Source organism: Buteo buteo, chromosome Z (assembly GCF_964188355.1).
Source record: "Buteo buteo chromosome Z, bButBut1.hap1.1, whole genome shotgun sequence".
NCBI classification, from domain to species: domain Eukaryota; kingdom Metazoa; phylum Chordata; class Aves; order Accipitriformes; family Accipitridae; genus Buteo; species Buteo buteo.
Window position 1 is genome coordinate 17,833,490 of NC_134204.1, and position 26,391 is coordinate 17,859,880.

General features: G+C 42.5%; 1 protein-coding gene across 1 annotated transcript in view; it reads left to right on the plus strand.

Annotated features, from left to right (window-relative positions):
* Positions 1 to 3,143: 3,143 nt before the first annotated feature.
* PARP8 (poly(ADP-ribose) polymerase family member 8) overlaps positions 3,144 to 26,391 on the plus strand; it is a 117,387-nt gene continuing 94,139 nt past the window's right edge. The window contains exons 1-2 of the mRNA XM_075020485.1: positions 3,144 to 3,367; positions 4,241 to 4,295. Of these exons, the coding sequence (XP_074876586.1) occupies positions 3,277 to 3,367; positions 4,241 to 4,295 (146 nt within the window). The 5' untranslated portion in view covers positions 3,144 to 3,276. The remainder of the gene's footprint in view (positions 3,368 to 4,240; positions 4,296 to 26,391) is intronic.

The following is a 26,391-nucleotide window of genomic DNA, read 5'->3' on the forward strand; positions in this document are numbered from 1 at the left end:
CGTGTTGTTTCTCTCTCTCTTTAGATAATTTTCCCCATTACATTTTCAGCCAATCTTCTCAGATAAATTTTATAATCATGTAGCTCTATGGATTTCAATTTCTTTTTACCGTATTCACACCTCTGTAAATGTTTTCAGGTTCCCAGGAATACAAACATGAAAGGTACTTGTGCTTCTTTTTTTATGTAATTGGGGTAATCGGTTCAGTACAATCTAACTGAGCTGAGCTGAACTTGAGAAAAAAACCAGAAATGACATGAGCCACTTTTCAAGACTGAAAAAGCAATTGGAAAGACATACATTGAATTCCCTTGAGCCAAGACCTTTGCTTTGAAGACCAACTGTCCTATCGTTCATGAAATTACTTGTAAAGTTCTTCAGAAAGTTTCTCCAAGAGGGTGGTATAATGTACATCATTATAGGGATTACAGCACACATACAGTTGCGGTAACACTTAGGGTACCTGGATGTCAGCAGCTTGTCAGTATTTACAAATTTAGGGATCAACCTTTAGGGATCAAGATTCACCTTGATTTTCTAACACTTCCATTTTTCTGTATTTTAATCAAAAGAATGACCTCAACACATAATCTAGCTTTTCCTCACTGAAATCAGCTATTCCTGCCCTTAACAGTACTAGAATCATCAGGTAAATCAAGGGCCAAATCAGCTAAGAATCTAGAAATCTAGGAGCCACGTACAATAAATAACAATAAATGGAATAAATAACAAACCATATTTCTGGACTACTTGTTCTATTCAGTTGATGCTGTGAAACCAGATACCAGCCATATTAGCTTTCTTGAAGACAGTGGTGGTTCTTTGTGGATGACTTTTCAATTCACTGTTACCAAACCTATGAAAATAGTGTGAGGCTTAAAAAGGCAGTCAAGAATTGCGTTAATTGACATGACACTGAGAAGAACCCTGTGGTCAGAGTAAGCTGTGAGCAGAATTGGCAGCATAAATATCCTGTAACTACCTAATAACCTCCCCCCTTCCTGATCCGTGCGGGAGGAGGGATAACAGAGACCTTTCTCTACAAGGTTCAGGACCAAAACACTACCAGAATAAATCAAGTTCTGATTACATCTTCTAACTGTGGTTAAGGGGAAGGTAGCAAACATGGCTGCTGACATCCTTGCTTGAACAGCTAGAAAAAAGCTCTAGAAGAGCATCACTCGTTGACCAAGCTGGCATAACTTGACAGAATGACAGTGTCTTACCATATTACACTGTATTTCTGACTACAGTGACAAGTTCTGTACCCTGCCTTGGAAGAGTCTTGCTGCAGTAGAAGAGAATTTAGTGAACAGCACTGAAAAGTCATCTGGAAATCTCCCTTCAAAGAGAAAACATGTTCTTAGAGGCAGAGTCCTGTCACGTGACAGATTTTTGTTCCCTTTAAACAGTACCTGCTTTTCCTTGCAATTTCCCTTCTGCTCTGTCCTTCAGACACAAAATCTTATCAAGGTAGGAATAAATATGGAATCATTTTATCCTCACTTTTGTAGCTATTTGCACTTCAGAAAATAATGACTCTGTTTGTCCCGTGTTTGAAATCAACAATACATGATGAATACAGACTTGCTTAACGAAAAATTACTAAAAAGGCTGAGCACAAAAATGAGTAATCCATGGGAGCAGTTTAGAGCTGGATGAATACACAAGAGCTGAATTTTGTGAATACTCTTTCCATTTTTTTAGTCAAATCTGTTTCTGCTACATTCACACCCGGTTTTACTGTTTGCACTTTGATGAAAAATACTTGGTTTTGCAGACTTGACCACTCCTCCCGAGTTACATTACGGTTATTACTTGCATTGCGTTAGCGCCCCAAGCCTCCAGCCTGGACTGCCAGGCACTGTACCGCCAGGCACTGTACCGACAGCCCGAGCCCTCTCCCGAAGCGGTCAGGCAGGGGACTACGAACACGTTAATTCTCTTTTTATTGTCTCCGTGGGCACGCATCCCCGTCGGCAGGGCGGAGGCGGAGGCAGGCAGGGGATGGCGCTCCGCTAAGGGTGGGCTGCCAGGTTTCCCTGCCCGGGGAAGGGCCAGGCGGAGGAGATCTGCCCGCCCCCCCCCCTGCCCCCGGTGCCGCTGGCCGGCTGCCGCACGCGGTCTCGGCCAGGAGCGCGGCCGCCGCGGGGGCGGAAGGGCGCGGACGCCGGCGGAAGGGGGCCGGCGGCGGCGGGGAGCGGCGCGGGGGGGGCCGCCCGCAGCGCCCGCCCCGCCGGCAGCCGGCGGTGCCCGGGGGCGGCAGCCGGGGGAGGGCGGCCGCGCCCGGGAAAGGCGCCGCGGGACGGCGCGTCGTGTCCCCCCACCCCCCCGGGACAAAGGGCGGGCGGCCCCCACCCGACCGGGAAGCGTCCCTCTCCTCTCCGCCCCGCCGCCGCCGAGCCTTGGGCGGCGCGCCGCCGCCCGCCTCCTCGCCGGTGCCGGCCTGGGAGCCGCCCCGCCGCCCGGTTCACTTGCCATTTGCATCTCTCCGCTGCTCGGGAGGAGGCGGCAGCCTATGCCCGGGGCCGCGGCGGGGGGAGGAGGCGAGGGCCGGCGGCGAGGCCGGGGCCGTTCAGCCCGCCGCCTCCCGGGCCGGCCCGCCCGGCGCTGTGCATCCGCCTCTTCCTTCCCCCGCGCCGCCTCCGCCGGGGGAGCCGGCGGGGGCCGTACGTGCCGGGCCGGGAGCGAGGGGAGGGTCTGCGGCTCGGCGTCGCTGCAGCAGCGCCGGCCCCGCCGCGCCGCCAGGGACCGGGTGCGGGCGCCGCCGCCGCCGCCGCCGCCGCCGGGTCTCCGCGCTGCTGCTGCTGCGCGGCGATCGCCGCTGCTGGCGGGAGGGGCAGGGATGTGAGCGGTCGGGTCGGCTTGGCCCCCCCTTCTTCTTTCTTTTTTTTTTCTTTTTTTTTTTTCCCCCCTCTCTCCTCCAAAAAAAGACCAAACCAGCCAACCAACCCCAAAAAACCCAGAGGGCGTGGGGGGTGGGGGGATCCCGTGTCGCCGCCGCCACCCTCCGCTGGAGCCATTGTGAGGAAATTGCCGTTCGCCGGCAGCGGCGGCACATCTGGGCGGGCACATCTGGGCATGCAACATCGGCTCCCGCCGGCTTCCTCCTCCGTCCTCCAGCCGGCCGAGCGGATCCCTCCGGGCCGCCGGGGAGACTCCTGCTCGCCAGCCCCGGGGTCCGTCTTTCGGACTGAATATTAAAAAACTGGCAGCGCGGGGGGTGGGGCGGGGTGGAAATAAAGGCTGCTTTTTTTTTCCCCTGGGATTTATTTCATGGGGATGTGTTCAAGACAAGAGAGGATTCAGAAGGATATTGACGTTGTGATCCAAAAGTGCAAGGCGGAGAAGGACTGCCTGTTTGCAGGTGAGTTTCTCTCCCGGGCGCCAGGTTGGCGACGCGGAGGCTACCGCCGCCGCCGCCGCCGCCTCCCGCCCCAGACCCCGCTCCCGCCGCGGCGCGGCTGCCCGGGCTGTGCCCGTGCCCTTCGCCGCCGTTCCCGGGAGCGGGGGCCTCCGCCGAGCCGGCGTGTGCCTGCCCTCAGGCCCCTTCTTCCTTCCTTCCTCCTCCTCCTCCTCTCCTTCTGAGGGCATATGAGGGCAGATGAGACCAGGCGCCGGCCGGGAAAGGAGGGCGGGGGTGGTGGTGGTGGGGAGATCCCGAGTCAGGGAGCGTGGCGGTGGCCACACGCAAAACCGGGCGGGTGTGGGTGAGGGTGTTGCGAGCGTGCGTGGCCCCCGCTGCCTGGCGCAGCCCGCAGCTGCTGGGACGAGCGCCCATCCAAGCCCAGCCCTGGTGCTTTTTGCTCCGGCGGGCGCTACGCGGCTGTTGGCCGGGCGGCTGGGCTCCTGCCATCCTCGGTGCCCGCCTGCATCCCCGCCCGGCCGGCTTCAGGGCCGGCGGCATGGCCAGCGGTAAACGTGCCCCCTTCGGTGCAAACAACCCCCCCCTCCCCGGGGGTGCCGGTGCGAGGCCGGCCGTGATGAGCCGTCGCAGGAGCCCGGCTGGTGGCTGCCTGTTGCCGTTTCTGACAATGGAAATCCCTGCTGTTGCCATAGCACCGGCACTTGTTGCAAGGGGCTGGGGGGGGGGGGGGAGATGCTGCATTTCCTCTGATTCACCCTGACCCCCAACCCCCCCCCCCCCCCCCGAGTCGGTAGCTGGATGCTGGTCTGTAAATCTCGGCTATTTCAGGCAAAATAAAGACAAGTTGTAATAACGCAGCTCTTTGTCTTTCAGATTTCAGGTACTCTGACTCCACCTTTACCTTCACCTATACTGGAGGCTCCAAAAGGTACTTTTTTTTACAGTAATGACTCCCTTCATTTCCTGCTGGCACTGACATGCAGTGGTTCAATACCGTGGCAGGCCTTTTTGTTTGCTTTCCGTTTGCAAGCAGGATCAGTAAATCACCTGCCTTCACGCAACCGTAAACTGAGGAGGAAGTGTTGAGGGAGGTGATCAGAAAGGTGTTCCTAGCTGTCAGAGGCTCCTTCCTCTGACTGCTGCTCTGTGAAGCTTCACTGTTTTGCTTTAATTTATGTGGATATGTAGAATTTCTGCTGTACGTAAACTTAAAGAAACACAGCAAAGGCATCAACATATGATATGAAGTTAATTCATGTTAAAAAACTGGGAAAAGTTATGATTTTTATAACAAATAGGCCAAATTTCACATCAGCACCTTACTGTCTTGCACGAGAGCCATATTAGTCCCATGACAGATGCAAGACTCTGCAGTTGACAAAATCGAATTCCTGAGACATTAAATGAAATGTCAGTATAGCTTAGAAGGCTAAAAAATGGTTTTATTGAATGTTAGTTTAAAATATTATTTATAAGTCGTTCCAAGCTTTCAGTTATAAACTGGATTGTGCATGTACACATTTTTAAATTATATTTCAGCATTTGTTGTCTGTTTTCAAAAGGAAATACATGTAAAAGCTTGAACACACATCCTTTTCATTTCCCCAACTCTTAGTTACCTTTTACTTAATAAGGTGTTAACAGTATATGCTACATCATTCTCTTATCTTTTAGCTGAAATTTATTAGACTTGGCAAGAAGTCTTGGGGTTGGGGGTTTTTTTGTGTGTAATTTTTTTTTCTCAGTTCATCTGATATCTTCAGCAATTGTTTTTCTTTCCCAGAGTACGTTAGGTTAAAGTACTGTATTCTTCCAAGTGAACCTTTCAGTGCAGGCAGCACTCCCACAGCCATTGGTTCTCCCCATGCATGCTTCAGGGTCTGGCTGCAGGACCAAGACTCCCAGATGGTTCCCAGGCTGCGAGAATGCTCAGAAAAATGCTTTCCCACCTCACTACCCTGCCTCTTCCTACTAAAGGGAAAGACAACTTCTGTCATTTCTTTGAAATAGAATAGTTTACCCAGTAGCTGAGAATCGATGTATTTTTAGGTTGCCTCTAGTATACTCTTTCATTTAGGGTTTTACTATATGTTTTGTTTTCGTCTTGTTTTAAAATGCAATTTTGAAAGTCTTGATACAGTAAAAATTATCTAACAGAAATATTATTTATCATGTAATTAAAACATCTGAATTTGAAAGTTACTTTGCACTGTTTTCTAAACTAAATATTGCAGCAAGAAACCAGGAAGTGAAACCTGTCTATCGTTTCCATTTTCCAAGCTGAATAAAGTAAAAAGCCTAAGGGCATAACTGATGGGAAACAAACTGGTTTATAAATGTTGATACAAAACATTGTCACGTCTACAATGAGAGACGGAAGAGGGCCTTACATCCCCAACCCTTGTATTTTAACTGGGGTCAGCATTTGCTTAGGAAACTTGACTGGAAACTTGTCTCAGGACCTTGAAAATTCAAACTGAATTGAGAAACAAACGTTATGCTTACAGAAACTGGTGTTAAGTGGGTTGTTATTTAGACCATACTCAAATTTCACTTTCCTTTTCATATTTTAAGGACATTTAAAAACCATCCTTTGCAATAAGGGTTTCGTGTTCTCTGCTCTGTGATTTAGAAAGATGTTTTACAATTTTCTTAGTGTACAGTAGTGTACTCAGTGGCAGGTTTACAGTAGTAAGCTCTCTTGTGAAGTACGTAAAATGAAAACCCTAAGCCTTGACTATTAAGAGCCAAACTTCAGTTTCTCACATTGAAGATGAGTTAGTTGTTTCTTCTTAGAGAAGGTGCTGGCTGAGCAGCAGCTATACTGCACTCTGTGCAGCATTCGGGCAAGTCTCCAGTACAGGGTCAGCAGCAGTGACTTGTACGTGGTAACAGTTTAGGAGAGCATAAGGCTATCGAAGGATCTTTTTCTTGCATTTTGCCATGATTTTTTTCTTACTGCCACTGCTGCAGCTGGGGGCTTCCTGAGCGGTGTTCCCATTTTTTGACTATTGCACTCAGGAGTTGTCCCTAAATGACATAGACTTGAGTATCAGCTGACAGGCCTTGTCCAATTATTTCAGATATTCAGCCTTACGACACTGTTTTTCAAACTGACAGGAACGCAGGCTTTTGAGGAATGGGCAAAAGGGTGGATGTTCAGTGGATGGATCTTCAAGAAACAGATTTAAATGAGTAAGAGTAGAAGTGGTGTGTAAGGAAGATTACTGTACTTCAGCACTCATTAGCCGTGCTTGGAACCAAGTCTTTTTCATGCTTTATTTCCTTTAGATGTTCCTTTAGGTCAATGTGCAGTATGGCTTTGTTTTAGCAGTAGTGGTTAGATACAAGAGCAGAAACCTTTGAAGGGAAGGCAACATGTTTTCTTTTTGAGAAGGAGGATTCTTTGTCTCACCCTTGTATAAAGGCAGGTGATGATAGTACCAAGTTCAACATGACTGGGGGTTTATCTCAGCATACTGTAGTTGCCTCTAGTGCCCATTACATCCATTTATCAGTGCTCTTAATTTATAAACTCAGAGCCAGATTCTCAGTAAATCAGTATAAATCCATGAAAGTCAGTGTGCAAGTATTATTTCAGTTATGATGAGGACCTAAGGTTTATTTGTGTTTGTACTTTAAACTGTTAGGTTTATCTGTGTGAGATTTTTCTTCTTGAGGCAGCTTCTCTTGACTTTTATCTGATTTTTCCCTGTTGCTTGGATTGATTGCACAGCCTCTTCCTATATGAGTACTATTCAAATATTGAGGTAGTACATAACCACGCTGCAGATCAATCCAAATAGATAGGCCTGGTCCGGCACACATTTATCAGTGCTTCAGTGGAGTTAACTTGTATTCCCACAGTGAAGTGCTGAACCAAACCCTGAGGGCATGACTTAGCTTTTGTTCAAGTACAGAGATTCCAGGGAAACCAACTGAGAACTATTATTTTTTTTTATTGTTTATATAGACCTGTTCCAACATTTGACCTTTAGGTGATATAAAGATATTATATTGTGTAAATAATCTATGTGTAAATGATCACTGGATGGGCATAAATACAATTCAAGGAGATTCTGCATTTGCAGGATTTTTCTTGAAAAGTTAGAAGGAAAGAATCTCTGTAAGTACAAACATATTTGTATTGTGTGAATTATCTGAGTTATCCTAAATAAGCCTTTACCTATGTAGTTCAGTTAAATTTCACTGTACTTTTTTTTTTTTGAATGCACTGTGTTCACAATTCCAAATTGTTATAGTTGTTTGATGCTGCAGAGATGCTTCCTGGTTTGGAAAGGTTGTAATTAGCTATTTATTAGTGAAGCACATCTTTGTGCATAATGTGGGCACTAAATATGGGGTGGATTGTTTATCAATTTAATAATTTTTAATTTCATTTTCAGAAAGCAATAAGTAGTGTGATAGATTTCTTATAACATGAGGTGTTCATTCAGGTGCTGTGACTGTGCAAGATTTACTCTTCTTTAACTACATCTGGCAGAATATCAGAAATGGCTGGATTTTTTATGCTTTTTACTGTAGGATCTAAATAGGATATTAAAGTGTGAACATGTCAACTTCTCTTCTCTTTTAAAAGAATCTCTTGTTTCCTTTTTCCTATTTTCTGCCCCTGCATGAAAAATTGGTCCTCCAGAAACCGTGCAGACTGAACAGAACTGCTGATCTGTCATCTTTCACATAAAAATGCATGATGCCCTGAAGTTGTTTTCATTTTATATGTCACTTGACATCGTTTACATAGAAGCAGTGCTTGGTTGTCCTGAAAAAAAGATGTTTCCCTTTTTTAGTGTTTTTCTTCCCCCCCCCCCTTTTTTTTTCTGAGGCTAAACAAGGACATCATATCAGTCCTGAAATACCTCTTCATTCAAATATGTACTTAACTCTCATTGGCAGCGAGGGACAATGACATTAAGGCTGTGCATGAGAACAGATCTAATACTGCAGCATATTGTAAAGAAACTAGGTAAGACCTGTAGGAACTGAACAAACAGATTAATTTTGTCAGCAAAATTCCCATCTCCTATTTGCACAGTGGACTCTTGTGCTCTGCTTTCCCTGCTTTAGAACAATGGTTGTAACAATAGCCATTCTGAAGAAGCCAGGAAAGTTGAATTTTATTCTGAAGTTACTGTTTATTTTTGCTTAAAATAATTACAAATTGTTAACTTAGACGTTTCGATTTTGAATATTTGGCTTTCTGTTTCCTATTCAAGAGGTTATACATAGTGCTTAATATTGTAGTATCAGAAGTTCTCCTTTATACTGATGAATTAATTCCCACCTCACTGTAGCAGTGAAATATTTCACAGCTGAGGAGCTGTGCCTATGGGAGAGTAACTAAGTTGCTTGTGGCTTTCTACAGCTAGAGACTAAAACCACTATCTGAAGTCCTAGCACAGTATGTTCTCAGGTGTTTGCACCACTTGATGATAAATAGATACAGATAACCATTTTTTCCACTTCAGTGGTATGCCCTATTGCTACTTACATGAATTTAATAAAACTGCCTATATGAGAGATTCCATTTGGTGAATAATTTTGAAATTCTGGTGTCGGTCTGGTAACACTGAAAGTCTTCAGTACAAAAAAAATCTGTGAAGAAAAATGGTTTTGTGCTAACTGATGTTTTTATCTTAAAATTTATGTTCAATTTATATGTACTGTAGCAAAAAAGGAGAACTGAAAAACATTTTTTAAACCAAAACATAAAATTGTGTCCATCAGAAGATACCAAAATAGAACACTTTCCTGAACATTTTGGTTTGTTTTTTTTTCCTTTCCAAAATGATCTAGTTTAAGAGCATCCTTTTTTGGATAGGTTAGTTTTAAGCTAGTTCCTCTGTCAGGTTCATTGCATGGCAGTGTGTTTACTGGCTATGCAAGGTTTGGGCAGAGAGGGTTGGACTGTTCCTTTGGAAGCAGTGGTGACTTACATGAGATGAAAGTGTCCATGAAAGTATGACTTCAGTAGACAGGAAGACGATTTTTATGGAATCCATTGCTCTCAATGGTTTTAGTTTAGCTGGAATTGGTTTTATACAGGGCTTAGGAAGGGCTGGTGCAAGTTCAGTTCATCTTCTGTTGCTGATGCCTGTGCTTAACCTTGTGTTCAGGTTATTAAATATGTAATTACATTGCTGAAATCTACCTCTTCTACAGTAAGAGAGGGGTGAAAACTAGATACACAGCTTGTACTTGGCTGTCTCTTTATTGCTGTTTCAAAGTATCTAGAAGATTGTACATCGTCTTTCAATTTTAACTTTCCTATCAAATATGGCTTAACATTTTTGCTGGGACTGCACCATTTCTCAGTGATATGAGACAGGAATCTAGTTTAGATATACCATGGCAAGCATTATGATTTTCATTTCTTCATTAAAGATTCTGTAGATGAAGTAATGTTGGCTACAGCCTTGGGTACTTTTAAAGAACAGTTTTGTGTCAGGTATTAATTAAGTTTCAGTTTTAAAATCACTCTTTAAGACAAGTATTTTCTATTCTATGAATTCCTGCTAGCATACCTATTCTGACTTTATACTGCCTTCTAACATTGGCAGTGTGTACTATGTACATAAACCCTACTCATACATTCCTATAGATAGCTTTTTGATAGATACTGCAATAAATTCAGTAGATGTGATTTAACAAATGATTCATCCTAAGAAGAGATCTAGTAGACCGCTATAGTAAAAAGTCGTTAAGTGCAATTCTGAGGGTTTGTGAAAAGCAAAATCAACACTATTCTACTCACAGTCATACTGATCTCGCCTTTTTTTCATCGTCTTGTGCCTGACAGATCCTTCCTGTCTCGCTGTTAGAAAATCAGCACTGAAATTAACCCAATCCCCATCATTGCATCTTGTAAAAATCACATACTTCAGGGAGAGTATGGTCTTGTGGAGATCTCTTACTGGTCAGGTGAAGTGAGTGTCTGTCGTCTTTCAGCTGTGTGCTGTACCAAGAACAATACATTGAAATTGTGAACGTCTACCTTTCAATGAGAAAATGTGGGTTTAGGCACTTAAATGAATGGCCTAGTTTTCAGAATTGCCAAACTCCTACACCACGTAGTAGTCTCAGTATTACTGTGTGTTGCTTAGCACTTTTTAAAAAGCATCACAATCTCTGTGCAGGTGTTTTTGTCATACGAATGTATGCACTGTTGTTTGAATGGTTTGCCAGCACAGAGCTGGGAAGAGTGCTTGTATGTCTTTACAGAAAACGTTTTCAGTAGCTTCCTTCTCTGCTTTCATCACATATTTTAACATATTAATACTTAAAAATAGACCTGTAGGCTGTCATTGTTGGAGTGTTAATGTGATAAGACAAATAAATTTGAAAGCAGAGTTCACTCTGACAAAATTAATTTAGATCACTTTTTTCTGTATTGGGACTAATGCCATTTCTGGCTTTTCCTGTTAGTCTAATAATTTCCCATATTTTTCATTGCTCATAAATATTAACAGCTGAAGATACCTGTTGACATATGTTTTCTGTGGATTACTTACTGTGCAGAATATGAATTCTCATTTGAGTCTGAGTCTAATCACTCAGAGTCAAAACACCTACTTTAATAAGCTTCAGCACCTAGAGGGAAAGTAAATTTTAAACTGCTGGGAGCGTTCACTTTAGTTACAATTAAAACTAAGAAAGAGATGAAATGTGAGTAAATCTAGAAAAACTCCAATGTATAATTCTGCCTTGGTGTTAAATAAATCCCACTTAAGAGGACAGCTCTTAAGAATTAATGTCCTCCTTGCTGCAGGAGGGTGAAGATTTTTACGGATGTTTCATTAAACTGGCCTCATCTGAGGAAAAGCAGCTCCTTTTAACAGGGTTAAATTGACTCATAAAGATAAGCCTACTATCCTGTGCAGCAGTAGCTAGAAAATCTCACTGAAAGAAGAGCGACTAAACGAGGTACAGAAATAACATCTCCGTCCCCTGACAGTCTTCTGCATGCTCACACAAAATTGCATCCAGCCTATTTCTATGGGAGGAAGAGCAGGAAAGAGCCTTGCCTGAAGATTGGGAACAATTGTTGCTTTTATGAGTCAGACTTCTCCTGGGAGGACCCATTCTCTCCAGGGAGCTTTATGTCAGAGATCGTGTTCCCCCACTGCAAAACACCGTCATATGTGCTGTTGGCATTATGTAGTCCCATGGGAGTAAGTCATGGTCTTGCACATGCCCACGTAAGGTAACAGGCAGAGGCAGAAAACAGTCTTGTTTCTGGGAGGTTGGAGGGTGAGCATCTTTCTGTAGCTTGCTTGAAGGCAGAGTACCTGTGGCTTTGGCTTCTCCTGGCTGCTGAGGAAGACAGTGGTGTGTCCTGGCAGTTAGCGTTGAGCTGCATCACTTCTTCTGACGGAGACTTCAGGAGACTTCTGTAGCGCTCGGCAGGAGCCTGTCTGAAGCAAAGAACTGAGGGCAAAGAGGAAGCTCAAAGAAACTAGCAAACCCTCCAGACATCTCCTTCCAGCCTCGAGGCATTGATCAGAAACAAAAGGGGCAACAGCACGTCTCCTGTATAATGAAATGTACTGTTTGCCAAAAGAGAGTGCAAAAAATGGTGATATGCTGTTTGTAGAAGTATATAATTTAAGTTCCTTTCAAACTGTGTAGCATTCTGCATTTTGTCTCATATATTACAGGTTGCCATCTTGAAATCTTGTTGCTTTAAATGAATGTTCCATTTTATGTTTATAGATAAGAATTTTTCATATGTTAAGAGGCAAGCTAGCAGGCAGGATAACTTTGCACCATTCAACTGTCATGCTTCTACTCAAGAAAGTGTTTGTGACAGACAGCATTTGCTCTCAAGTAGAAAAAATAGCCTATGCGTTAGACATGGTATTCCAGGTCATTAGGTTTTCTGCAAATGGTAGAATATTTTATTTTAGGCTTGGTTTTGGTTTTTTGTTGGTTTTTTTTTTTTGTGGTATTGCTTATTCTTGCTTATTCTTTTTCCTCAATGTTGAAAACTTCATCTTTGATGGGGAGTTCTCACCCCATAATAATCATACATACAGCAAAATATGAAAATAATTAGGATGCTCTTCTGTCAGATTAGGACCTGGGGTTGATAAAGGTGTTAAAACCAGGAAGCACTTCATTGCCATAAAAGTACTTGCTGATAGTCAACTGCTTGATCTCAATTACAGCAGTATGAATCCGGAGTAATTCCACTGATGTGATGGGGCTCACTTGGGCCCACAGTGATACCACTGATTTTTTTATTTGGCCCTGACTACTCCTAGCGAATGGCAATCCAGGTAACTTTTTTCACCTGGGGGGGGAGTCATGAAGACCAGAGTTCTGTTTTCTGCCATCTTTGCAGATGTATTCTCATCTTTGAGTACTTTCGTGGATGTTAGGAAAGCTGCAAATTATCCAAGGAAAAAAGATTGCTTTCATGCATTAGTACGAAGTCACTGACATTGCAGGGGGCACAGACAAAAGGCCAGTCGTCAAAACCATGCTTTTCTTCCTCTGTCTTTTTAGACTTAGCATCTGAAAAATTGGTTGTCACAGAGTCTCTTTGAAGAACATAATTTGCTAGGCCACATGAAAACCTCTTTACCTGTCACTCACTGAGAATCACTATTAAATCTTAAGCTGAGTCCCAAAATGGTTTCACAGCTTTATGTAGTTCTAACCATTAGTTGAAATAGAAATGGTGATTTCCTCACGAGGACTATTCTGTGAAAACACCTAAAAGGAACATGCTGACTTTGTCCTGGTTAAAACTGTGTGAAATCTGATCATTTCAGTATATATTTGTGCAAAAGAGTGAAAACAGTTAAAAAAAAATGAAAAGAGTTTACAGTATTTCAGACTGAAAAAATGTAACCTTCAAGTATTAAAAACTTCTGGAAAACATGTATTTGGTTAATGCCTTAGTATGGCTGTTATGGACACTATCAACAGCCTTCCCTTATAGATAGGGAATTATATAAATTAAGGTAGTCTACTGGTTTAATAAGGTTCTATGAGTATTACATGAAATCTTTTGTACATGGTTGTAACTTTAATGGGTTTACAGCTGAAAACTGAGCTTATTCTTTTCCTTTAAGTTAGAGAATTATTTTGCCATAAAGACTTTTAATCATCCAATAGAACAAGGCTTGTTAGGCTTGCATAAAATTTCAGTGGTAGGATTTTGTAGCCTTTTATGTTGAAGAAGGACTCACGTTTTATCAGTGGATGACAAGAACAGTGAAATTGCATGCATTTAGGTGGCAACAGGAGGAACATAACCTCTGCAGGAATCTCCTTGGGCATATACTAGTTTTGTTAACTCGGGCTGAGAGAAGTTTTCAATTAATTTAGTATTGACCTCTAGAGTACGAAGTAAAGCATCCCAATAATCAGCCCACCAAAGATGCATGCTTTCTTGCCTTTAACAGACCTATGTGCACATACTTTTTAATTTTTTTCAAATATCTATGTAACACAAGAGCAGCATTGCCTTTGGCATACAGTCCTGCTTTCTACATGTTCCCTGTGCCAGATTTAGCTGTTGATGGAATTTTTACATCAAACTTCAGTGTTGGTTAAAGCTGTTCTACCTTCATTACTGAACTAAAATTGCATGGGAGTAGCAGCCACCAGTTTAGCTGTTCTTGTTAAGGTATTTTGCACAGTAATCTAAGGAAATTTACAATTCCATGTTTTGTCTCTAAGATTTTATTTGATCATTTTGGTATTCTTATTTAAAATGACAAATTATGAGAAATTTTAGTGTTTACTTGGTTTTAGCTATATATAGTGAATTAAAAGAAATGCATTGTCTCTGTGAACCACATTAGAGGGAGTGAATGAGTGGAGGGAGACTGCAGGCTCCTTCTGTACCTGAGTTTATATTTTACTGATAAGCTTTTATTTCTTTCAGATTGTTCCTCTTGTGATGAATAATTGCTTACTATACTGTTTCTGTGTTTAAACATCAATAACTAGATATTAAAAAATAGTACTTCATAAAAGTGTATGCTATATTTAAGGCATGAAGAAACACATTCACCCTGTAGTTCTGCTAAAAAATGACCTTTGCAAAGGACAACAAACATACAGAGATACGGAATGTAAATACCTTTTACATCTAGCACTGTGGCTTCAAGGCAGGCATGGATGTGTGGAAGATGCTGGCCTCCCAGTGTGTTAATAAGGATTAGGCATTTGCTGTCCATGAAGAGAACAGGAGTTGCAGTTACGTGAGTCAGGCTAAGAAATACAAAAATTACTGATTTTGCTCATGAAGGATATCAACCAGTCATCGTTTAGGGTCAGTTAAAGCTTCTAGCCTGGCTACAAAGTCCTTCCTCATTTCCCCTATTAGTAAGGCATCACTAGCCAACAGCACAGTGGATCAAGTCTTTGACTGAAAGGCTGCTGTGGAAGGTGGCATGTCCTGTCTGGCATGGCAATTTCTGAAGTATGTTTCCAGCATATTTCAGTGTATGTAACAGTTGCAGAACTATTGACATAAGTGCTGAGCAAATCATCATAAATTGCTGGTATTAATGAGCATTTTGCCATTACTCAGGCTGCTTACAGTGTATTTCCATCTGTATTTTGTCCCAAGTTATTTCTCTGTTGTACTTCATGCGACGTAACATGATTACCATATTCTCAGCTAATTTAAATTGACAAATTGCCATGGAATTCAGTAAAGTCATGCCAACTTATAGTACTGAGGACCTGTCTATAATTATGTGTATCTTGTTAAGGAAGTTTAAATAGAGCAAAGCTAAATATAAATTCAGTATGTTATCTTCATTGACTCCTAATAGAATAGTTTAATATATGCATGATTGGTTACATGTCAAAGGGAAACTACACATTATTTGTGTTTGCATTTTAGGTGACAGGTTTCATGGAAGCTGATAAAGTGAGATATAAATTATGTTCTTTGGGAATGGCTCGTATTGAAGGGGGGGACAACAACAGAATGAGGCAGAGATGCCTGAAGTGTTAGAGACTTGACAAGTTTTCCCACATAGTGAACAGGTGTTCTCAGCAGTGTAACACTCAAGCCTCAGGTTTGCATGTGGTGCAACCCCATGAGCAAAGACACTAGCCAAGATACCGCAGTGGCCTCTTTTCTCATTTTCAGTGGTAGGGTGAGCTTAGAGCATTTGCCTGTCTGTCTGCAATGTAGATGTTCCCATAGGGTTCCCTCTGGCACAAGGAAGGTCTTGTCCCACAGAAAATACCACCTCTGCACTTCCCCTTGAGAGATAATGATGACTTCGATCTGCAGAAGTTAGAGAAGATTTCACACCCACCCTGACCATGCCATTTCCATTTTGGCTGTGCCACTGTAGAGCGCAGGCTTCTTATGTGTTTCCATTCTTTCCTAATTTGTCATTTTCCATCCTTCTTTCTTCTGGCCTTTTGTTTTTCAGAGGTGCTCTGCATACTGATTTATTCTGACAAAAAATGCTATATGTTGTGTTCGTATTGTTGAAGCAGACAGACATGGAAGTTGGTATTAAACCACTGTACTATGCAAGTTAACAACATGGGGCAGCTATAGATCACTTATCTCCCAGTTCTCTTCAGATTATATATACACTCTGAAATGCTTTTTTTGGTTCTTGGGAAGAATAACAATGGGTGCTCAGACTGTTAATCAGAGTGATCACATGTTCATTGCTGTTCGTTATTCTGTTTTTGGTGTCTAATATGTGGGTGGCTAGAAAAAAAACATCACTGCTGAAATAATTGCAGCTGCAGCCTGAGTTGTTTGCTGATTTAAGTTTAAAAATATTTTTTAGCTGGGATGTTTTTGAGATTTCTGTTGTACCTAAGTAAGACTGAGCATAGATTTTTAGAAATAGTATGTATTTGAGATCTTTCACTGTAGATGCAGCACAGGTATAAGAATGCATTTGAGATTGAACCAATAAAAGTTGTATGGTCTTAGGCATTAAATAGAACTCCAAAGCAAATAAAAGAAGAGGTGTTGCTTCATACAGTTTTGCATTCTTCATTTTACAGGCTACTTATTCTTTACAAAGCAGTCTTTATGGACCGTTGGGAGTCTCTCTCCAGTTACTATCTTTTAACTCTGTTCCCCCAAATATAGGAAACCTTCTGATATTTCCATCAGTAACAATGCATATTTCATTAGGTACACAGTGCTATTAATTGTCACTCTGCGCGTCCCAGGGTGTTCAGTACTTGCTTTGGGGATCATTACAATGTGCTTTTCAGGTATTTGTTCAGTAACATAACTGGTTGAGGGTGACTTTTTGCCCTCTATGATGCTGTTTGAGGTTTTCCTTGGTTGGCTTCTGCTTTGGTTTGTAATGATTTAAGAGACAGATGAAAGACTCATCCTGTTGCAAACCTGCTGGTGGAGTTTCACTAGTGAGAGCTGGACTCCACGGGTACGTCTGTGTTTTTTTAAGGGTCAGCCTTGAAAACCAGGTTTGCGTGTTGTGCCGGTCCCCCGCCCAGTAGGCACAGGATGGGTGAAGTATGCCCTCAGCACACAGGACCTGTAATGGCTAAGAAAGTCTGTCGGAGCGGTGTGCCAGTAGGTGCAGCCGGAGGAATGGGCCATGGGCTGTGCCCTCCACAACCGTGTTTTCCACTCCAGGGAGCGTGAAATTCTTGTGCGTATTCCCTCCCTGGAGGCTGTTCTTCCACACCGCGGTTGGTGTAGCACTGGGGTCTCCCTGAAGTCACCATCTTCTATCAGAGAGGTTTCAGAGCGGGGCGGAGAGCCGCTCCAGGTGGAGCTCTCCTTCCTTCCCCCCCCCCCCCCCTTTCATTTTTCTCCGATTCAAATCTGTGTGCGTTTTTTAAATGTGCATGCAAATGAGTTTTGCCCCTCAGTTTCCTGGTAAGTCGCCACAATGGCCAGGAGGGTGGCAGAGGTTTTGCACCATTGCTCGGGGGAGTGCTAGTGCATGACCGAACATGGCAGAGCCTTGTCACAGGAAGGGGTTTGCTGTTTACTTTTGGTTGCTGCTGCTCTTGCATGAGGGACTATAGTAGAGAAGTCTGGAGGGAGTCGTGAAAAGAAAGAGCACAGCTCGGCATTCAGCTCTGAGTTACGTCAGTGCAAAGTGGAAGTCTGGGTGTGTGTGGAAAGGCATCTTTATTAAAGAGATTGTGTGTTAAACAGTGAAGACAGAATGAGGTGTTCTGTGTTGCCATCTACTTTCATCTACAATTAAAATACTTTAAAAGACAATAAGCACAATGTAAATATCTGTTTTCTCATTATCTGTTTACCTCTCCATATTCTCTGAGTTGTATATTATTTATTTTTAATGATAATGGATAATTCTGGCGGGAGGTTGAAGCCCAGCGCGTTACGTGTGTATGGTAATGTTATTTCCTCCAGAGATGGAATGCCAGGTTTTGTTTCATTTTATTTTGAAGGGCTGAGGATGACCAATACCACACCTTATTCTAATATTTCAAAATCAAATTTAAACAAAAATAATTTATGCATCTGACTGACATGCATTCAAGGCTCAGCTAGGTAAAACAGTTGAGCCGTTATGCCCCTAGTATTTTGAAGTTCCTTGTTGGATGCTGCCCATGGCTCTGCAGTGGCAGTACATTGTTTGGGACATTAGCTGCTACTGAGTGAGAATCCTTTACAGCTCTCAAACTTCAGTGATTTCAATGTCTAATGATTGCAATATGCTCATGTTTAACTAGATAATATACTCTGCCGAAAAACCCTTGAATTGTGAAGTGAAGGCTAAGTGGGCTGGGGTGATGTTGGGACTTTCCTGTGTAGATTATTTCTATTTTGAAGTCAATCGGTCATAACTGCTGAGGTTTCTATTGTTGTACTTGTAAATTTCAGGAGATTATCACATAAACATCTTCATTTTGCTGCTGATCGGTATTTTGACTGAAACGAAATACATAGAAGGTTCTACATTTAGCCTGTTCCTCTCCACTTCTAGACTATGTAAACTGATGAGATGATGTAAGTCTAACTAAAGAGAAAGTGCAATTTAATTTCCTTTATATGGTCATATTTTGCCTTTATCATTCCATTTATTTCAGTTAGAGATTATTGGAGTAATTGAGGCAAATATTTAATGTTTGGCCAAATTTCATTTTGAAAGAATTGCATTTATAGTTTAAATTGCTTTGAAGTGTTTTGCTGTCTTAATACCTGTCGCTGCAGTCATGTGCATAAAGCTGAGGCAATGATACTGGTTTTATTTACACTTGAAGAACTTAACCCTATGTATCTGCCTGGCCATCTGTCTATCTAAAAACCTTCCTTATATTTACACATAATGTATATTTATTTACAAAGGCTTCGGGGACTTAGTGATTATTTTGATTAACATTGACCTGACCATCTCACGTGGTCAAAGTCATGGTCAGTAGCATTTTGAGAGAAGAATAACTGGTCAGGGGACTATCCATTAATTAAACTTGTGAGGGATTCTACTTTATCTGAGATTTCCATCAGAATCCTCCAACATGTAACATGGCACGTTTGTGTTCCTGATACAAGCAGATATTTGTGTTGATGACAGGAAGCTGCGTCACTGAACTTCCAGCTTTTAATATTTCATAACCAGCTACACTAGTTACACCACATACACAGTTACACTACATACACAGTTACTCTAGTAAAATGGCAAATGACCCTGCAGAGGTGTCTTGAGAAACAGCATGGTAAAAACATTCATCTTTTAGAATAAAACCCAAAAGAACTTTATTTTCCATTGAAAGTGGAGATGGATGAACATGCCAAGCAAGTCCCAGTGTACTCGTAAGAAGGCAGTGGGGCGTTTGTGTCAGAGAAACTTACACTTGTTGGCCTTTTGAACTGTTCTCCAAGCATCTGTGGAATGACATTTATTTATGTCTTATAGCACCTGTCTTGCAAGGTGTGCTGCTCTGTATCAGCTTTCCTGTGCGTCGGAGCTGCCGGTGTGGGGACCCAGCTCCCGGCAGGACTGTCAGGCTGCCGAGGAGAGGCTTTGTGGAGGGAATGTCCTTCAGAGATACCTGCTAGGAAAAGCTGCCAGGCTTGTGTTGGGACAGGCACTCTCAGGTAGTTTAGGTACTTGCCCCTTTCCAGAGTTGTGAAGCATTAGGTATCTACGCCAGCCCTTTTTGTTCCAAAATATGGCTAAATGTTTTGTGGCAGTGTTTCCCTTTCCTTCAGTAGCGTATGATCCTGCTCTAGTCCCAGGGGCAGAGGTATCAGGATGCTCTCTGTGAGACTCCACAGCACATCCAGGCCCACAACTAGGCTGCTCTGGCCTGAAAACAGAGCCTAAATGTTTCTTAAAACCTCTGCATTGTCCAGGCCTTTTTTTATTTGTCATTTAGCTGTGGAGGTTTCTAAAATTTGGTCTCATGATCCCTAAATCCTTTTGTATGCCTGTGACTAGTGGTGTAGACGAGACTGCTTGGACGCTGGTAGCTTGGATGCAGGCTCCAGAGCAGAAACGTAGGTGCTTAGGGGACACGGCAGGTTAGGAACGGAGATGTCAGAAGACTTTTTAATGAGCATTCAATCTTCTGTCTCCTGGGTCAGCTAATGAGTTCCTTTTGTGGAGTGAAACTCATCTGATGTCAGTTGACATAGCTTCATGTATTTTTCAATGGAATTTTGCTCTAAATCCATCTTTTAATACAAAGCAGTTGTGAGATTCTTGCCTTGCTGTGGTGTTTCAAGTAAAATGACAGTTGCAGATCCAGCGTACCATCTGTGTGAGATTTGGGAGCCACTGAATTGTGAAGGATACATCAAGCACTTGACATCTAGGATATATTTCATAAGTAAAGAAAAAAACCATCTTATTTCTTTTCACTGGTGAAGTCTGTGTAGTCCAATCCCCGAATAAATATATCTCATTCTTAGAACTTAACCTCAAGCTGCCTTGGTGCAGTATGGTTTATAACCAGCTTCTGCTCTCCTGTGTCTCCTTCTCAGATGGTATTTTTTAAAAAGCTTAGAGATAATGGAGGAGAAGGTCTAGATTAGATTATCTTTCACAGATGGGTATTGCATTGATGAAACAAAGTAATCCAATCATGAGCTTATGAACCACAGCATCTGTACTGTATGAATGCATATACTTGCATTCAGATATCTGAAGTCATGTTTAAGGTGTTATTTAGTGGCATAGGGGAAGGTGACATATAGTTGCATCAGCATAGACATCTGCAGATCTCAATGATGAGAAATGCTGTTAGGTCAATTTTAAAGCAAGATGATTATGCAAGTCTTGTCCTAATGTAGCTTTGGTACATGTCTCGCAAGTCAGTGAATGCTGTTGTCTCATTTCATTATGAAGTCTACAAGTGCAAAGGTTTAGTGACATCAGGAGCTGTCCCTGGCTTCACTGGAGTGCTTTGGGACATTGCAGGAATAATGCTTTTTTGCTGCCCATGTCCAGCTTCATGCCTTCCAGTAGTTATGTGGGTTGAAAATCTGACTGGGGACTATAGCTCAGCCTAGATACACAAAGCCAGTCATCAACTGGGTGTGCTGGAGCTGCTTCACCTAGTCAGAGTCAGAATGGATGTAGAGAAAGTGGTAACGAGGAGACCGTGGGGGAGAAACTGGGGGAGAATGAGGAGCCGAAGATGGCTGGATACTCATAGAAAGGGCAGAGGGAGTGACAAGGAGATATACATGTACTTTGGAGGGAGAAATGGAAAGACAGGTGCGAGAGCTGGAGTCAGAGAGAAGATGCCGCCAATAAGAGCATGTGAGAAAAGATCATGTCTGGGGGAAAAAAAAAAGAAACCCCCTTGAGAAAGAAGGAAAGCATTTTAAAATGTGTTATAGTCTAAAGAAATGCACCATTCCACACTGAAATTATTAAAATAGGCTAGGAGTAAAGGGAAAAATAAATTTTTTGCTGTTTTTACAGGGACAAAATAGACTACAGAAAAATAAAATAAAGTAGAGATCAGAGCTGTGTATAATTGTATATAAATTCAGTGCAGCTGTGTAGAATAAGGCAGGTTTTATCAGTACATATTATGAACAAAAGTCTGTATGGACAGATACCTGAAGCCTGCCTCTCTCTTGCCAATCATGGAGTTCTTGATCTAAAGCATGAGGCCTCCAGGTCCTGCAAAGATGTATATGTTTTTTTCATATGGGTAAAGAACATAGTCTTTATTAGTCTCATTCTTAGAAATAATTGGCCATTTTAGTTTTTACTTTTTTAAAAAAGAAATCTCAATATAGATAATCTTTTGGGGAAACTGCCCCTAAAACATCACAGTCTGATAAAATCATAGGACATTTTCAATGGTGGCCATGCTGTGTACCATGATCAGGTTCAAATTTGGCTTTAAATTAATTTGCGTCCCTATAACTTATGAGTCTGATTGCAAACTGTAACAGCAAACACTAAATCTAACTCCTGGCTGACCTAGCATTTTCATTTCAGGCAAACAAATTAAAGCTGTGTAATTACAGAATAGCTTTTATATGTGTATAGCCTAGGTTTCTTACTAAAATACTTTTTGGCTGCAGTCTGAAAACTAAATACTTGCATATTTGCATGCATAAAGATGGAGAGGTTTGTAACATCTGTCTAATTGTCAATGGGTTTTTAAATATGCGTTGCAATCCTGATTCACATAACTCTACTTATATAAAGGGGTTACGGTGGGAGATGCTCAGGTAAGGATTCAGAATGAAGTCTGCAGAAGTATGCAGGGACTGTGGTAGGTAGTTATGGACAGGAGCTGCCGTGAGGTACGGGTCTGTTGCTGGTCCTGTGTCCTGGTTTCAGCTGGGATAGAGTTAACTGTCTTCCTAGTAGCTGGTACAGTGCTATGTTTTGAGTTCAGTATGCGAAGAATGTTGGTAACACTGATGTTTTCAGTTGTTGCTAAGTAGTGTTTACTCTAAAGTCAAGGATTTTTCAGCTTCTCATGCCCAGCCAGCGAGAAAGCTGGAGGGGCACAAGAGGTTGGCACAGGACACAGCCAGGGCACCTGACCCAAACTGGCCAAATGGGTATTCCATACCATGAGACATCCAATCTAGTATAGTTCTAGCATATAGGAACTGGGAAGTGGGGGCAGGGAATCGCTGCTTGGGGACTGGCGGGGTGTCGGTCGGCGGGTGGTGAGCAATTGCCCTGCGCATCATTTGTACATTCCAATCCTTTTATTACTACTGTTGTCATTTTATTAGTGTTATCATTATCATTATTAGTTTCTTCTTTTCTGTTCTATTAAACCGTTCTTATCTCAACCCACGAGTTTTACTTCTTTTCCCGATTTTCTCCCCCATCCCACTGGGTGGGGGGGGAGTGAGTGAGCGGCTGCGTGGTGCTTAGTTGCTGGCTGGGGTTAAACCACGACATCCTGTTATGCATATTTTAAAAGCAGCTCTCATGGCATTCCAAAAGTAAAAACCTGAAACAAGACTGGATATCATGTAGTTCCTTGTAAACTGGAGACATACAGTCTTGCTGGGACCTGCATGAGTTAAAATGGAGAAGAGAAATAAGAAAAGTGGATCTGGATGTATTTGAAGATTTACAGAAAAACTTGAATTTGGAAACATTCGTACTGCTACAAGAAACCTAAGTTCACAGCATACACTGTTACGAGCTGCCTCCTAACACTGTACTTGTTGTGGCTAACCTGGGTGGGCAGCTCAGCCCCCCACAGCCGCTTGCTCACTCCCCACAGTGGGAGTCACTTAGGGGCAGCTGTCCCGGCTGTGTCCCCTCCCAAACTCTTGCCTACCCCCAGGCCACTTGCTGGTTGGGCAGTGTGAAAAGCAGAAATGGCTTTGATGCTGTATAAGCACCACTCAGCAATAACTATAATATTCCTGTGTTACCAGCACTGTTCTGGTCACATATCCAAAACACAGGACCATACAAGCTAGCGTGAAGAAAATTAACTCTATTGCATCCAAAACCAGTAGAGTACTGTACTTTCATACTGATAATTCAAGAAATAGCTAACACATAAACTATGAGGTTGTGTGTCAGTCTGCACTGACACGGGTATTTATGGGCATTTTTCCCCCTACAGGAAGAGGGAGGTAAGTTGCTAATTATTTTGCAGCTGAACAACTCCCATTCTCCCCTCACTAATGATATTTAAATTGCAAACAATGTCCTTTGATATCAATAAAGTTTGATGGCGTTACAGCAAAAAAAGAGAAACTTACTGTCTTTTGATCTTCTTGTATGCTTCCTTTCCCACATCTCAGACTGTAGGTCACTTCCATCCTAAATTGTAACTATTCCTACCCACCTGGATTTGCATAAAATCCATAACATGTTTTAAAGTGTAACTGAAGCATGTTAAACAAATATTTGTATCTGTTCCTAAGATTGCTTTAATTTATATATCTCATGTTTTGTATTGGTGTAGACACTAAATCTGCATGAGACAAAAAGTCTTTGGTGAAGTGAGACACCAGGGGCACTTTTCCAGGTTCAGGGAAATTAAGTCAGGTCAGGATAGCATTCTGCATTTTATTCTTCAGAGGATTTATTTAACTGACAAAAAGCTATTTTCCTCCACCGATTCACTTTAAAATAAACCTTTGAGCACTTCTGCTCAAGAGACAGGGGAAAAAAGTATGTCTGAGGGAGAATCTGATTTAATTCAGATCTTCCTTTTTAATTTAAGACTTGTGGTAGCAATGGGAACTCAGAGATATTTAGTAGACCTGAAAGATGAATGACATTTTTATACTATCATGTATTTAATCCATCAGTGCTGAGACACTTTAAAATTAAAATACATGGTCCCATTAACTATTTTTTACTTTATACATTACTTAAAGAAGAGTGTCTGATGTGCACCCTTAGAGCAGCACAGGGCTGTGGGTTAGAGCTAGTCGTCTGTGTACTCTGGAAGCAGCGGTGGGAACGACAGCTTCCTGGCTCCCATTCTTTCAAAAGTTTCCCCTTTTCTGAAAAAGGAGTAAGATTTATGTAGATGGCTGCTGCCAATGCTGTTTCTTAGTAGCATGCCTTCCAAAGCATTTCATTAAGATCTGCTGCTGAAACCAGGTGATCACTGAGGTCTGTAGGTAGTCCCATTTGCAGGCAGAGCACGAGCTCTGTGTTCCTGCCATGCAGAACTGCTGTATCTGAAGGATGGGGTGTGCTGGTCACTGTCCTAGTGACCTCTGCTAACTTGCATAGGAAGCCCAGATGAATAACCAAATATACTCTGCACCAAAGCTTAGACTCTTCTAACCGTGCTGATTCTGCTGTCAAAGTGGCCTCTGTCTACCTGTAGAGATATATATATTACAATGTCTGTAGATATATAACATCTGTAGATATTTGGCTTCTTTTTCTAAGGAACCTGAGGCTCTTCTGTACAAAGTAGCTCTCGATACTGAAAACTTCTCCCTTTGCAAGAAGTGTTCTTACTGCTATACCTTCTGCATAGAAGGCATTTTGTGCTGTGAATGTTGTTCTGGGTGTGTTAGAAATGTTTGTCTGACAAGAAAGGGTTATCATGTATCCTGAAGATGCTCAGCGTGTGAACTCAGCTGATCTCCCCTAGGGAAGTGAGATCTTCCCAGGTGATTGTTTTGTCTTTGGCTTTCATATGCAGGCCTACCTGGTCACCCATGGTGTTTCTGAAAAGCACCATTGTCTATGCGGCATGTAATAGGTCTCCCTAGCTAGATCCCAATCTTCCTGAGAACCAAAGCAGTTTTTTGGGCCATGCACTTTATATCGCTAGAGGCTTTTTAGAAACAGGTCAGACTTACTAGCTTCGTCTCTCGACTGGTGTGGTTCCTCCTCCAAAAGTGAAGTGGTGGGGGTGGTAGTGAGAAAATGGTGAACCAGGACATGGAATCGGATGCAAGGACACAGCAAGCAAAGCTGCAGGGCTGCTGTTACCTCTGCCCCCTCCTGTATAGTCAGTGGGAGGTGGAGTTTGGGTCATGTAAATGTAGCTTCCACATTTCTTTGGGTTTTGTAGAGGCAACGACTCTTTTTTTTCTCTGCATGTTCCCTGAGGCTGGGTGCTCTGTTGTTACCCTTCCAGGCTTGGGACCACGTATCCTACAAGTCCCAATGCTGCTTCTAACGTCTCAGGCTCTGCGCTGCTCATTAATGTTTGTTTCCAGAGCTTCACCTCCAGGGTGGATTTACGCTTTAACAAGTAGCTGTCAAGTGAGGGGTAAAGGAAACAAGTAGAAGGGTAGGTTCAACATGGGTTTCTAGTCTCAGTTTTGCTTAATTTAGCCTGTATCATAAACAGAGGCTAACTGGTTTATTTCTTTGCTGGTGTGAAACATCCTGTGGCCCCGGGTCATCGTCTTCTATGCTGGTTCTCACCTGTGTAAACCACCTTCCCAGAGCCCAGGGTGATGCCCAAACTTGCGGGTTGCCTGCCAGGAAAGCCCTGCCTCTCAACCTGTCCTCTTTGGCTTGGTACTTCTGTCCATGCGTCCTTCCCCTCCGTCCCCCCCAGATCGCAGAAGGCAGCATCGGAGGAGCCTGGACTGCTTTGTTGTTGTTGTGGAAGTTATTAATTTCCAAACTTAACACCTTTTCCAGAGAAAACAGAAAAGCCATTTTGTGTTGAAGTGACCTTACTCATTACTTACTAGATCTTAATTACTGTGGGTTTTTTTTTTCCTGACAAATTGGTAGTTGTCATTGCTCTTCTTCTAGCGGAAGGAGCACAGTTCAACACACCGAGAGTGAAAAGCAGCTGTTAGACATAAAAATAGAGGCAGTTCGTAAAGGCAAAACAGAATTCATGTGTTTTATATAGACAGATTCACCCACAGCACTACAGACAGCATTTTCAAGTTTTGCTTGTGCTATCTCCTCGATTCTGTGAAATTGTAATGCTTTCAGTTGTACATGCATTTTTATCTGCAAAAATACAGGCTTAAGATGCCCAATGCAGATACTCTTTTTTTCTAAGTCCTTCTCTCTTGCGTGTTGCCTTCTGCTGTCTTGGCTTTCTTGGGGTTTTTGTTCCCGAGTGGAGACTTGAAATTTGGGGGTGGGGGAGGGGAATGCACC